We start from the raw sequence: 15,170 nt of genomic DNA on the forward strand, positions 1-15,170 counted from the left end.
GCTACTGATGGTCATGTTCTTTGTGCCCAATATAAGAAATATTGCATCCTCTTTAAAGTCCAATTCTGTTCTTACTTTTGAATCAACAGTTTTATAAAGTGGAGACTTCCGCGGTTCAACACTTGATTTTTTTCGATCAGATCATTTCAAGTTACCCCGAAAGACAAGTGTCAAACTGAGATATATATACTTTGAGCGCTGAATGGTGTCACACCCACATCCCAAGACAATGTGGCTCATAAAAAAGGCTTTGACGGATCCATCACTCACTGTATTCCCTCGATGATTAATCTCAATGTCCTCGGGGGATTCCAACCCATCAGAGAAGAAACAACCTCTAACCTTTATTTGGCCTCCGCTCTATTCCTTGCAAGCATCCATAATGCATGTCGGGGAACTAATTTTCACTTTTAAATCCTATACTAGAGAGGAAGACAGTGACAGTAAATGGAAAACCAGATGGGAGTAAGAAATAGGAGGGTCGAGGCGAAGGTGGGCGTAAAACGTTTACTCAGCTTATAAAGCTGCTTCCAACCCCTCATGGCTGTATTATGGGAGCTCTGGAAAGAACTACTGGAGTACTGCATCTCCTGTTGAAACCGCCTTCACAAAATGAGTTTTTCTCATTTATGTGCAACACTTGCCAGGGATGTTTATCTCATCAGCTTTAATTTCCCTCTTGTCGATTTAGATCCAGAGAGACCATGAGACTGGCTCGGTTCACGATCTACATCTGCTCTGTTGTCTCCAGCTAATATTTAGTTTCTCCTAGTTTCTGCTTAGTATAAAAGGACATTTTGTATAAATACTTTTTAATGTGACACTGTGACACCAAAAGTGTTTGCTTCAGCAACTCTGCCTCATTAAACTATCTATAGATGAGGACGTATATCCTCATTTATCACATAAATGAACCTCATTGGTTGTTGCTTTTTATTTGCACGAGCTGTCCCTCCGACTCTTTTTTAAATCTGCTTCTTGTCTTTGTGTTAGAGCTAAAGACGGTTCATCATGACAGGTACTGATCTAGAAGGTTTTCCTTTAACTCCAGTCTTTAAACTGCTATTCTTCTGTCACAAATGACCAATGTCCGTTGTAGTGTTGAGGAAGTTCTCTTACTACTTAAACTAGTTCAAAGTTCAGTTCACCCATTTTAAAGTGAAATAGTTCAGTTTATAGTTCATAATTCAAATTTTTCAAAAGTTCAATGCTCCAAGAATAAACTAGTTCATAGTTTCCCGTTTCTATACGTTACTACAAGCTCTTCTTTTTCCAAATGATTGCCAAATCCCATATATAACATATTTTGAGATTAAAATATTCATCAGATTAATTGTCAAATCAAACTACATGCTTTTTAAAGTGTTGTGGAATACAGTATAAAACAGAAAAATCAAATAGATAAAAACAAAATAAGATAAATAAATGACTCATACATTAAAGTGGACATCTAAAAATTAAATAACTGAAGTGTCAGAACATCTAATTTTGAGCCCTAAAGAACCAGGTTTACATCGGGCCCAGCATTTCTGTCTATTCAGCAACAGTAGAAAAGATGCATTCATGGTCTGACGTACAGATTTTATTTTTCAAAGTCGGAGGTCAAGTCTGAATATTAATTATAGAGAAAGATATTTCCATCCTTGTCGGCCTTGTCATAAAACTTGTTCAAAGGATTATAGAAAGAATCCTTAAAACTTTGTCGAGTCTGTTGACTTCATGCCGCTGTAGCTTCACCTGCTGCTCTTTGTTTTGGTGTAATTAGTTTTGCGCGACTGGTGGCTGCTGTTGCCAGATTGTATGAGACCATTACTGTTGCTAAAGCTTTGTAAATGCATGAAAGGTTTTGCAAACATATCCGTGTATCTGTAAAGTGTTCCACAAATGCGTAACTCGATTTTCTAATGTGTAACTCGATTTGTAAATGTGTAATTAAGAATATACTGAGTTACGACCTCGAAATAATTATCTTGTGGTATCTTGAATCAATTTAAATCTTTTCATTCATCAATGGTACCATGCTTACATCATCAGTCAGGTTAGCTCATGGTAACAGCTTACGGCACTTCACCTCAAGATTATCCTTCTTTTTACGTGATTGTTTTTAAAATCTTATTGTGATGTAATGAATATTTAGGTATTAGTCTCGAATGCAGACATTGTTTTCTTTTTGTGTAGACATTATTCACATTAATGACACCAGAGGGTTTATTCTGAAGAAAATACTAACCTAATATTATTACCATTTGTTAGACTAGAAGAGAGATATGTATATATTGTATTTTGATAATAAGCACAACATTTATCACACCAATGTCTCTTATTAAGACTTGTATCTAAATATTTATTTCTCTAAACCACTATACAATATTAATATTTAATATACCATGGTAATTTGCTAGTAAAGTCAGTGATTCTCTCAGTTTCCTTTTTTTTCTTACCTTAACACCTTGTTTAGTGGGTAATGATTTATTTATCCATTGAGTGTATGCTATGGGATGTATGAAATGTGATGTCATGGGAAATTATTGATATCTTATATATATATATTCTAAAGTCACATTATTAACTTGGAAAATATGGATTGTGAAAAGCCACGAAAACCCAATTGGACATCATTAAGCTGTTGATGGATTTGTTTTTTACCCTATTATATGAATTACTTGATTGTTCAGTCGTAAAAGTACCACAGTATCTTCATCGATTTACCAGGTTTATCAAAACATCTGTTTTGTTCCACTGTGCAGCCCAGAAAATGTCTTTGATGGCTGCTTGATTGATAAATGAATCCCATGATGCTGCGCTGCTTTTTCGCTTTTATTCTTGCGTTCGGCTCCTTTGTGTCCCTATGTTCAAGCGCTGTTGAGTTTTTTTTCATGTTGTATTTTGCTCCTCAATCACGCAAGTAAACCTGTGCCACTTTCTGGAGCCCTGTTGCCCAGAGCAACACATTTACTTTTGTTACGACTTCGTTTTAAGACTTTGTTTAAAGACCTAAATACCTGTCCTGTATTAACCAAGTACAAGTTCAACATCAGTTACCATATCGCCCTCTTGCTCACCTCTTCCACAGGTGGCGCTGCACTCAGACCAGGAGCCAAACTTCCAGCTGAAGACTGAGATCGGAATGTTGTCGGCTGAAACATTTCGGCTTATGGTGTATTCATAGCGGACTCCTGGGTTCAGTTCCTGAAATAGAAGCTGTGATGCACAAAGATAAATGTTTCTTAAATGAATTGTTATTTCTTCAATTTACAGGAAAGGACAATTGAGGCTAATGGATCCAGAAAGTCCTCTGTCCACTAATTATCTAAATATACAGTAGCTTCAATTGAAATGTACAGCAGCGATAACAACAAGATACCATTTGAGTCTGTACATTTGAATGCGTCTATTTTACATAAAAGGGCAACTAATGAATTGATTTGAGTGTCTCCTAAATAAATATTGGACATCTTTTGTAATTTGGTAAATCATCAAGACTTTTCACAGAGCGTCCTCAATCCGGGAAGCCTCCAACTCCAAGGGACTTGTTTTATAAACAAAGGGGGCAGGATAACAGCTGGAGGAGGAATGAATACCATTATTACGTCATAATGGACTCCATTCTCGTAACCTCTCGTTCGCCAAGATTTCAGACAGCGGAGAACTTTATAAAGTAATAACTTCAAAACATCGTCCCGATAAGACACTTACTGCATCTCCGAGAGGAAGACTTCAACATTTGAAACATGTGAGTTAGTCAGGAGAGTTGGAATTCACATTAGTTCATCTTTAAACAAGTTGGTTACAGGAAACTAACTTCGAAAATGCAACAGAAATGTGAACTCAAAGACTTTTTTTCAACGCAAACAAAGCTCCCAAACATATATCTGGGAACATCTCATCTGCAGATATCATCCATTTACCCACCAGGTGTGGGACAACGTGCAGGACATGAGGAGATTGAAATAAATATGCATATTCAAGGTTATTGCACAGGTGTGCTTTGGGCTGGCTACAATAACCGGGATGAATGATGGCAGAAACATACGTCAGATTAACACAGCTTTGTGTACAATATATTAGAAAAATACTTCTTTTTTAAACAAATAAAAAGTTGAGTTGTTTTAAATGATGAATTGACAGGGGTGGCTTAATTAGGTTAAACAAATAGTTTGGAGTAAAATAATATCAATGTTTAATTTTCATTTATCAATGATCAATTATTTTGAAATTACGGATCAATTATGTCCACCGTTTCTCGCAATAACTAATCAATTTCACTCTCTTGTCGCCCATTTTGCTGTGGATGCAAAGTTATCTGAAAAGCAGAATTGTCAAAATCTAGAATTGAACACATGTGCTGTGCACTCGTGTTTCCGGTTAAGAGAAACCTTGGCGCCTCCATCGAAATAATGGTGTAGCATATTTACCATGGGGCGGGGCTTAATGTCAATCAAATCCCAGTTTCTCAATGTGTATGAGGAGAGAACAATGAGGAGGACGGAATTAAACATGAGAAAATACATTAAGAGGAAAAAGACCAGACGGTAAAAGAGTAGTTGGGAATCTGCTTTTTGAAAATGTGTAAAATAAATTTGGTATTCTTGTTTTCTAATTCATATTCTGGTTGTATTTTTACCCCCTGGACATATGAATGAATGTTTTATATCCATTCAAATGCATTTTGAAATTCTTCTTTCTATCTATTTCTAATAACTTCTTAATAACCTAATTAGGACTCAGGTGTTCCATACGAGATAAGCTCAGTAAAAGTGGAGCAACGTCTATCCTTTTTTTTTTTCTTTTAGTGTGTAATAACATAACCTCAACTGATTATCTACGACGAACACCACCTGGAGTGCAAGTAAACTGACAAACAAAAATCAGATTAGAAAGAGGAATCTTGTATCATTTTCACAGCTACCTGAATCCACATTGGTTCCAAAGTGGGCCCCGGTGAAGTCAGGTTCTCCAGATGTCCCATCCTTTCGTAGGTAAACACGGTTCCAGCTGCCTTGTACTCGCCGTTCCATTGGATGGTCCAGCCCCCGTTCAGGAAATATTTATTTGGGTTGTCGCTACGAAGAGCCAAAAAGTTTCCTGCTTCAGCCACCTCTTCAATCTGGATGTCTCTTGCTCCCCTCGGGATCAGCCCAATGTCCACGTAGCCTTGATATGAACAGAAGGAAAAGTTATAATCCTTGTGTTGCCCCTGGGTCAAGGTGAACTAAAGGCCTCAAAACAAATGTGTTTGTAGTGTCCCTTGTGTTGTAGATGAATAACCTCCACCAATGCTTATGTATTTCTGATAGCCAGGGAGGTCGTTCACCTCGACCCATAGACAACACAAGGGTTATTCGTCTCTGTTAAACATATGTTCTTTATCTACTGTCTAGTACCAAACACCCAATTGTTTCACCTCCTTGCTCGAGCTTTGCCTATTAGCTCAGCTTCCCTTCAACAAGACAGAAGGGTAAGAAGTTCTCTTTGACATTGTAGACAGGACATTGAAACCATTTATTACTACACTTATATGAAAAATGAATTATACGAGAAAATGTTTAGTTAGAGCACAAAGAATAAAAAGAGTCATACCGAGTCCTTCACTCTCGTCAAAGGTCCGTCTCACAGTTTGACAGGTGGAGCCGTTACCACGGCAAACCCCACAGCGATCCTCAACAGCATTGGATTCGATCACAGAGTCGCAGCCGACGCTCTGTTTCGCACACGTATGAAATATGTGAGATATGTGATGTTATCGCGGGCTTAGGTTGTGAATATTAAACATGGCATTATACAACTAAACAGAATGGAAATTATATATTTTCAAATGAGACGAAACAACAACCATTTGACTTATTTGACTTATTTGACTTATTTGACTCTACAATGGCAGTTGATGTTGATCTGCTTCAACTTACCCTGAACATTAATGAAGTTGTGTTGAATTCTTACAGCTTTATCAATGAAAATGTAAATTAAAAATAAATAGCTTAAAGTCATTATAAACAGAATGTTGGTTTTGGCTTTTAAATTGTATTTTTCTTCTTCTGTTAAAAGTTATTTGTGAATCATCACAGGGCCACTAGGAAGCAAACAATTACTTTAGAGAGTTTGAAATTGAACAACTGAAACTCGCAATTTAGCGAAATCCAATCTTCTACAGAGTCTATCGTGATGAGGTAAAAGAAACAGACTACCTTACAGATCCCATTCACGCACATGTCCCTGCTTTTGTTCCCTTCAAAACAAGGAGTCCCATCGATCACGGCGTCGCGCATCTTTTCTGAGAAATGTTCATTGAGAGGTCGGCAGTGCAGCTCACAGGCGCTCACTAGAAGACATTTTTCCTTCAGTTATTTCACACTGCGGCTTCACACTTTGAGCGCCTCACCTTTGTTGATGACCGCGACCCACTTGTAGAACACCCCCTTGTAAGGGAGACCGTCGTATTGACTGCACTGGACATCTCTGAAGGTGGACACTTCAGAAGTACAAGGGGTGGTGTTACAGATTCGGTACCTCTGCCTTTCCCCCAAACAATACCTGCCTCTGTGTTTGGGCCTGAAGAAAATGATATATGATGTAATACCGTCCTAGAATATTGTCGTTGAAATAAAAGCACTTTATATCATCGTGGTAAATTTGATTTTGATGGATCTGATAAAAGCTACTTCTAGCACCGGAAATAACATGAAGAGAACCACCACTTGACGATCTTTTATTAACTCTGCCTTAAGAAGTAAGTTGTTTACGTAACAGAGGAACAAACTAAACATCTAGCACCTCGGAGTGCTCTTTCAGTAAACATTCGTGTGATGCCGAGTTCAAGGAGGGAATAGATGCCTTGTGTGGGAGGACGGCTTACCTCTGCACATCCAGGATGATTGAACCACTTCAATGACACACGATTTAATGGATGTTAAATGATAAACACATCAAAGTGGATAGATGTCAACAACAGGAGAAAACGTGGTGGAAGTACTTTCAACGGGTGAAAAAACTCAATTTAAAAAGCAGTTTTTTTGTGAAAGAGTTGATCCTTACACTGGGTTATCGCAGTCGCGCTGGGCACTCTGGACTCCTGATCCACACGACCTGGAACAGCTGCTCCAATCGCTCCACGTTGCCCAACCGCCATCAACACTTTTGTGATGAACGGATGTCGGCACACAAGAGCCGTGGATGCACCACTTTTCAGAAGAACAAAAACACCGTTAGAACGGCCGACCCATTCATGACAAAGTAGTTGAAGATTCTATTTTTCTTTTAAATATAAGAAACGCTATTTTAAACATCCAGGAAAAGTTGTGTTGTTTCTTTTTATGATTGACTGCTCTTGCGTGAAATTTGCTGTGCAAATGATTGATGAAACATAACTGCTACCAGCTGTCCTTGATCTAGTTTTTCATCACGATTTTTAAATGCTAAAGCTATTACATTATCTTAAAAACTGTCACCTTGTCTTCACCACAGCTTGTTCCGTCCACGGCACCATCAAGCTTTGAGTGGCAGGTTGTTCCTACTGTGCACCACAGAGAGCCGCAAACAGTCTAAGAGAGAAAATAAATGTGTATTAATAATGAAGTACAAGGATTCTACGGAGCAGATGTGTTATTTTGAGCAGCATTCTTGTTTATTTATTTTAATTTGATTATTTTACTTTATTTTTATAAGCATGCCTTCACAAGTTACAAACAGATACAAGAAGTAAAATATATATATATATATATATATATATATATATATATATCACAGGGTATATAAGTATTGTGTTCATCCTGTGCTGAGGTACCTATTGTCCAACAACAATTTTTCATAGATACAGTGGTATGAAAAAGTTTGGGCACCCCTGTACATTTTCATGATTTTCCTTTATAAATCATTGGTTGTTTGGATAAAAAATTCCAGTTAAATATATCTTATAGGAGACAAACACAGTGATATTTGAGAAGTGAAATAAAGTTTATATGATTTACAGAAAGTGTGCAAGAATTATTTAAACAAAATTAGGCATGTGCATAAATTTAGGCATCACAAAAGAAAAAATACTCAATATTTTGTGCAACCTCCTTCTTCAGAAATAACAGCCTCTAAACGCTTCCAAAAGCTTCCAATTAGGGTCTGGTGGAAGGTATTTTGGACCATTCTTCTTTACAGATCCTCTCCAGTTCAGTCAGGTTTGATGGTTTCCGAGCATGGACCGCACGCTTTAAATCACACCATCAATTTTCAATAATATTCAGGTCTGGGGACTGAGATGGCCATTCCAGAACGTTATACTTGTTCCTCTGCATGAATGCCTTAGTATATTTTGAGCAGTGTTTAGGATCATTGTCTAGTTGAAAGATCTAGCCCCGGCGCAACTTCAACTTTGTTACTGATTCCTGGACATTGTTCTCCAGAATCTGCTGATATTGAGATGAATCCATGCGCCCCTCAACTTTAACAAGATTCCCCCGTCCCTGTACTGGCCACACAGCCCCACAGCATGATGGAACCACCACCAAATCTTACTGTAGGCAGCAAGTTATTTTCTTGGAATGCTGTGTTCTTCTCCGCCATGCATAACGCCCCTGGTTATGCCCAAATAACTCTATTTTAGTTTAATCAGTCCACAGCACCTTATTCCAAAATGAAGCTGGCTTGTCCAAATGTAATTTAGCATACCTCAAGCGACCCCGTTTGTGGCATGTGCAGAGAAAAGGCTTTTACCACATTACCCCTCCATAAAGCATCTCCTTGTGTAAAGTGCGCTGAATAGTTGAACAATGCAGTCACACGCAAGTGACACCATCTGCAGCAAGTTGATGTTGCAGGTCTTTGGAGCTGGTCTGTGGGTTGACTGTGACTGTTCTCACCATCATGCGCCTTTGTTTATCTGAGATTTTCCTTGGTCTGCCACTCCGGGCCTTTACTAGAACTGTGCCTGTGGTCTTCCATTTCCTCACAATGTTCCTCATAGTTGAAACTGAGAGCTTAAATCTCTGAGATAGCTTTCTATATCCTTCTCCTAAACCATGATGTTGAAGAATCATTGTTTTCAGGTCATTTGAGAGTTGTTTGAGGCTCCCTTGTTGCCACTCTTCAGAGAAGATGCAAAGAGGAGACACACTTACAACTGGCCTCATTAAATACCCTTTCTCATGATTGGACTCACCTGTGTATGGAGGTCAAGGGTCACTGAGGTTACCAAACCAATTTCGAGTTCCAATAATTAGTGATAAAGGTATTAAAATCAATAAGATATAAGGGTGCCTAAATTTATGCACATGCCTAATTTTGTTTAAATATTTCTTGCACACTTTCTGTAAATCATGAAACAAACAAACGTTGGTTTATAAAGGAAAATGGTTTATATGGTTTATAAAGGAAAATCTTGAAAATGTACAGGGGTGGCCAAACTTTTTCATACCACTGTAGCTCATTTAAGCTTAGTTTGTTGTTGTGGTTCATTAAATATTGGACACGATAGAACCAGAGCTGCACAGCCTACATTTATATGTGTATAAATGAGTAATCTTTGTATAATTTACAAAGATTTAATCTGTGAATTCATGGTTTATTATTTACAATGTTCGTTTAAACTTCAGCAGCATTCTTAATAACAAACATAATACGTATATTCAAGAGTGAGGCAGAGAAGGTAAAGAAAAAGGCACCAATAAGTGTGTTAGGTTTTCTTTCTCGAAAATGACAATTTTACAATAAATGGCAATATTTTTTTGGTAATAGTCCATCATGACAGCTTTCTGTACCAATCTACACATATTTACCCTAAAATAAATGTAGTTTTTAAATACTGTTATCAACATATTTGAGCTAATATGTGTGTATAGCAGCTATTTTTGTTAGACCTTTTATCTTCACGTGAATACGTTTTGAGACCCATGTTAACTATTGTGACAGTTCAGTTTTGCTGATCAACGGAACAGACACTTTGTGAGTCCAAAGTTAAAAAGACCAAACCAGTGATTGTTTTCTCCACAGTGAATTGATTTCCGCCCGGTCTGATAACTCCAAAGGTCAGATGCAGTGTTTATCAAAACCATCTTCAGATGGAGAGGCTCGGAAGCCATTGTTTTGTTTTGCCTGACATTTCTGATTAACGCCTGGAAGAATCAAATTCTCCAATAGTTTTTGAAACGGAACATCAGTGGTCTTGTTTATTCTGCTGCTCACTCTACGATATCTACACTCACTTCTTCTTCTTCTGTAGGAGCAATTCTACATACTTTCATCCACGGATGCTCTGATATTTTTCTTATCTTTCCGTGAATAATAATTGGACGACTTAACAGCCCGCAGAAGGACTTACACCTTAACATCTAAAAAACAAAGAAAAAACTTTATCAAGAAAACAATTGCAAACCAGTGAAAGGGATAATATATACAAAGATCGTTAGCCTAAGAACGTCTTCTTTCCTTCCTCTCCTGTTCTGAATTACCGACATTCTTCACTGTCTGGCCTTGCAAACGTATCATCTAATCTCACTCTTCTTGTGTTCAATATTAATGAAAATTACGAATCTTAAGATAACGAAACAACAAGGAGATGCTGAGTCAGCGGTTCAATTTTTTACTATCATTGTATTAATGTTAGATACCGACACATGAGGTGGTCTAGTAATTCATAATTAATATCTTAAGTTCATTAGGAGAAGATTAAATCAAAAGGTGAAGTGATGAAGTGCTGTATTAAGGAAAGGCGACATTTTTATATTCATCTTCGTGGAATTTTATTATTCAAAATCCTTGCCATCCATATTTTCCTTATTTTCCATGAGGGATGCAATGCAGTCTCAGAGCTCAACTTGATCTTACGTGACCAGATTGTGTAGGTCCTGCCAAACTACACCGATCCCTCCTTCTTTTCACCTCGTTATTCAAAAGTGTGACAAGACAAACAACCGCCTGATACTAAACAAATGATAATGGTGCTTCCAGATGAGTAAAGACTTGTTATTTGAATCAAAGGCTGAGATTAGTAGAGAGAAAAGTAGGGAAGAGTAATCCGTCTGTCGGTCTAGACGAGAGCGAGAGCTTTAAACAAATGTGGTTTGAACTTACATCCACGTCGTCACAAAGCAAAGAACCGGATCCGTACTTGAGCTGGCACTGGTGAGCGGCGCTGTAGAGAACCCCGGGAAGAACGGAGCTCAGAAGAAGTGTATCTTTGGCAGGAACATCATCCAGGCAGGAACCCCAGCCGCGGCTGTGAGCGGGACCAGAAGGTGAAAATGGTTCGTATAGGTTTATCTTTCAAGCACAGACTGGCCACAAGTAACATAAAGATAATTAATTATTTCACTCCAGGCGGCTCCTGTTGGATTTAGTTGACACATGATATCTTCAGGACACTTAAATTAAATGTTAAAAAGTCTAAACACGCTATTGCTCTGGAAAATTAATCAATGGAATGTTATAATATGCTGCTGCAGAAGAACAAATAAATGTAAAGCACATAAAAAAATAAATCACTAAACTATTCTACAGTTGGATTGTATATATGTTATTAAAATGTAACCAATATAATATATAAAAGAACCAGGTAACAATGTTAATACTATAATAGGGCAGCAATACTTCAAGATTGAAAATACTGTTTCTGACTCCCCCTACTGGAGGAGCAGTGCTTTAAATTAGTTAAGTAGTTACATGGACGCCTCATAGTAAAAAACATAGGTAAAATAAAAGCTATAAAGTTTTAATAATGTGACAGTTCAAAAGGGGACCAAACAATTGTAGACTATTGTAATAGTTTATTTTAATGTCTTAACAAGAAGGAGCTGTCTCGCCTGCAGTTATTACAAAACTCTGAAGCGAGAATTCTGTTTCGCTCTCGTAGAAGAACTCACATTTCCCCGATTCTTAAAACTTTTCACTGGCTGCCAGTATTTCAGGATCAATTTTAAAATTCTGGTTCTTACTTTAAGAGCTATTCATTGTCAGACCTTACATCACTGATCTGATCCAGCCTTACACCCCAGCTCGGGCTCTGAGGTCTGTGGATCAGAATCTACTGATGGTTCCTCGCACACGCTTCCGGACCAATTGAGAGAAATCCTTCCAGGCTGTTGCTCCTAAGCTTTGGAACGATCTTCCTCTCTCTCAGTGTTTGATGGATCTACTGACTCCTTCAAGAAACATCTTAAGTACCTTTTATTTGGGCAGGAGTTTTCCTTATCTTCTTGGGGCTACTGTGTTTGTTTATATGTTGTTTTGACCTTTTAAAGTATTTTTTTCCAACTGTTTATTGTTTTGATTGTTTAATCGCTTTGTGACCCTGGTCTGTGAAAGGCGCTTAACAAATAATTACTTACTTAAAACAGATTAATAATGGAAGATTTCAAAATTAGTTTCTCAGCAGATTAGTACAGTAGGAAGTTACATAGACCTACGGTTGAATAATAATCCTAGAAAGCCAGGATCCCTGCTCATTCACATGAGCCAAGAGGTGAAGGAGTCTCCTCCCTCTCCTGAGGGAACAGTTCACATTTTTGTTCACGGAGGATCGGACCCACTCTCTCCGACTTGGACTAGAGTCTATAGGCTCTGATCCCTCCACAACGTTTTCTTCTGTCTAACCTGAGGTCATCTTGCAGGTCAAGTCAAGACTAAAAACTCCCTCCTTTTTTCTGAGTAGAGTATTCAGATAAATTCTTTAAGTTTCATACAAACGGAAAGAACAAGACTGACGCATGTATTACTTGACGCATGTCTCAGAGCTGCTTCATATAATTATTAACAATGGGAGAAAAGCAATTAAATGTTCCTCACGAGTGCCTCTGGATTACAACGGCTTGACAGAGAGCGACGTCTCAAATTATAATTCACTCTTTATAGCTTTTCGTGGAATCCATCATCATGAGTGAAAGCTTAAAAAACGCAAACCTACCCCTAATTCCCCCAGATTGTAATTTTGAACCAAGAATTCTGCATTGTATCTTTATAATTAGCAACCTTTTTTGGACAGCAGGGCATAGCATTTTAAAAATAACTACAACAACACACAGAGGTTAAGATTATTTTTTTTAGGTTAAGATCAGATTGTAATTCTTTGGTTATTTTGTTTCACTGTGGATCTTGGCCAATTTTTTTTTATTTTTCAGAAATCCTTATTATTTTCTACTAAAAAGCATGATGATTTAAACTTTGAAGGAAAATATGGAGTATAATCATAAAAATGTATTTCAATCAACAAAAGAAAAGACAACTAAAAGGTTTCTTCTGATATTAAACGGATGGTTTGTCGTGTAAAGCTCACATGCCAAGACTTAAATTTAATGTTATACAAGTGACCAAGTGACCATGTACCGCCCATGCAAGTGCTGCTGTCCCCCTGGGTGGTGCGTGGTGGGTGGGGGCGGTGGCTGGGGGTCAGTACGTGTGATGGGCGGGGCCTCGGCACCTTAGAGACCGTGGACTGCCCATCGAATACTGCTGGCCCCCCAAACTTCCCTCATGGGGAGGTGGGCTGCGGCTGTTGGGGACGGTCTACAGTTCAAAGACTGGGGGCCGTTCCCGGACGGCTGCGGCCCCATTGCCCCCGCCCTGCCCGCACAACCGTGGCCCCCCTGTGACCCGGGGGACCTGGGCCGGTGCCTGGCCATTGCTCCCCCGGGCTCATACGGTGGCACTCGACCCGGCTACTGGCCGTGGGTATTGGGGGGGGTTCCGCCGCCGCTGCTGTGGTGGGTCCCCATCTCCTTGACTCGGTCCCCTGCTATGGACTTGTTGGCGGCCTGACGGTCTGGGGGTCCTCCGTCGCCCGGCCTGGCCCCGGGGCCCTATCCCCTGACTGGTTCTTCTGGCTGCCCCTCTGCCCCGGTGCCTGCGCCTGGTGCCTCCCCCTCTCTGCTTCCTCGGTCGTCCTCGCCTGTGCTCGCCCTCTCGCGCCCCCGGTGGTGGTCCGTCTTCTCGCTGGTGTTTGGGGTCGGCTCTGGTGGTTATCTCGCCTGCCGGGTCCTGGTCTCCCGCGGGTTCCTGCCGCGGCTTGGGCCCCTGTGTCTGGATCTGCTGTGCTAGGTATGTGCCCTCTGGCCTGGCTATTTCAACCCCCCCCCCCCCCTCTCCCCTCTATATATCTTCACCCGTCACCGGAGTCTGTATACCTGTGTATTGTCTACATTTGTCCCAAACCCACACCTTTTTATTTCTCTCCCGGAGCCCCAGGGATCCACCTCCAGAGCTGCTGCTGATCCAGGGATCCACCTCCAGAGCTGCTGCTGATCCAGGATCTTCACCACGTCATCAGATCCCGAGTTCTCTCCAGCACCCCCATGGACCCTCCTACACTCTCCTCTTTTCTCTCACTATATCCTCCCTCACTCCTCTCCTTATCCATCTGTCTACCCCCCCATCCTTCCTCCCAGCCGGTCAAAGCGGCAGGCCGTCAACAATGAGTCTGGTTCCGCTCGAGGTTTCTGCCTTCTAAAAGGAAGTTTTTCCTCGCCATTGCTCACTGTACAGCTCACTGTACAGTGTTTAGTTTCTTGCTCTTTGTTGAATTGCTGGGATCTATTTTTCCTTAATCAACTGTAGTCTTATTTCAACTGTATAGTGTCTTGAGATAACTTTGTTATGACAAGACACTTTAAATAAAATTGAATTGAATTGAATTGAAGTCTTATCTCATATTAATATTTTTTATTTTGTGAATATTGAGAACAATCATTTGTAATAACAACAATTGTAAATCGTTGTGTAAATAATTACCAAACCCTGCAAAAAAATTACAAATACATGAACTGGAAAAGTTTGTCTGCTTCGAGTATTATAATAATTTACCATCCAATAATGATATTCAATAATTAACTTATGCAGACAACATTGAGCTTCTGTATTAAACCAGACAATCTGTTAAACAGGCGTTCTGTGTGCGGCCTACAACCCAGTCCATGCTCCCCTCTCAGACACACAAACAGTCTAACCGCTAAACTTTGTGTGTCTCCCACTGGTGTCAAAAAACATTCCCATTTCCCTGCGTTTACTCCGAAGTCAAGAAGTTCAAATGCTGTGTAGCGCTCAACTCCCACATAATGAATCCCAGCTGCTCAGGACCGACTGAGAAATAAGGGTATCTGAGGTGAAATGTGTAACGCTGGACTCTGGAATCTACTGCAAGTCAGCAAGAAACATTATCACAAATAAAGCAGAGGATTGTGGGAATGTCTCTATACATG

General features: G+C 39.6%; 1 protein-coding gene across 2 annotated transcripts in view; it reads right to left on the reverse strand.

Annotated features, from left to right (window-relative positions):
• The window catches only part of adamts7 (ADAM metallopeptidase with thrombospondin type 1 motif 7), a 63,642-nt gene that overhangs the window by 17,985 nt on the left and 30,487 nt on the right, over positions 1-15,170 (reverse strand). For both annotated transcript variants that reach the window (XR_015711479.1, XM_087794507.1), the window contains exons 9-16: positions 11,056-11,200; positions 7,446-7,538; positions 7,033-7,178; positions 6,380-6,549; positions 6,186-6,319; positions 5,581-5,701; positions 4,910-5,154; positions 3,063-3,201 (exon numbers count right to left, since the gene is read on the reverse strand). Coding sequence is in view for 1 of the 2 variants with exons in the window: in XM_087794507.1 (XP_087650633.1) it covers positions 3,063-3,201; positions 4,910-5,154; positions 5,581-5,701; positions 6,186-6,319; positions 6,380-6,549; positions 7,033-7,178; positions 7,446-7,538; positions 11,056-11,200 (1,193 nt within the window). In the remaining variant the exon portion in view is untranslated. The remainder of the gene's footprint in view (positions 1-3,062; positions 3,202-4,909; positions 5,155-5,580; positions 5,702-6,185; positions 6,320-6,379; positions 6,550-7,032; positions 7,179-7,445; positions 7,539-11,055; positions 11,201-15,170) is intronic.

The sequence above is a fragment of the Callionymus lyra genome, chromosome 6, assembly GCF_982586985.1.
Source record: "Callionymus lyra chromosome 6, fCalLyr1.hap1.1, whole genome shotgun sequence".
Lineage (NCBI taxonomy): Eukaryota > Metazoa > Chordata > Actinopteri > Syngnathiformes > Callionymidae > Callionymus > Callionymus lyra.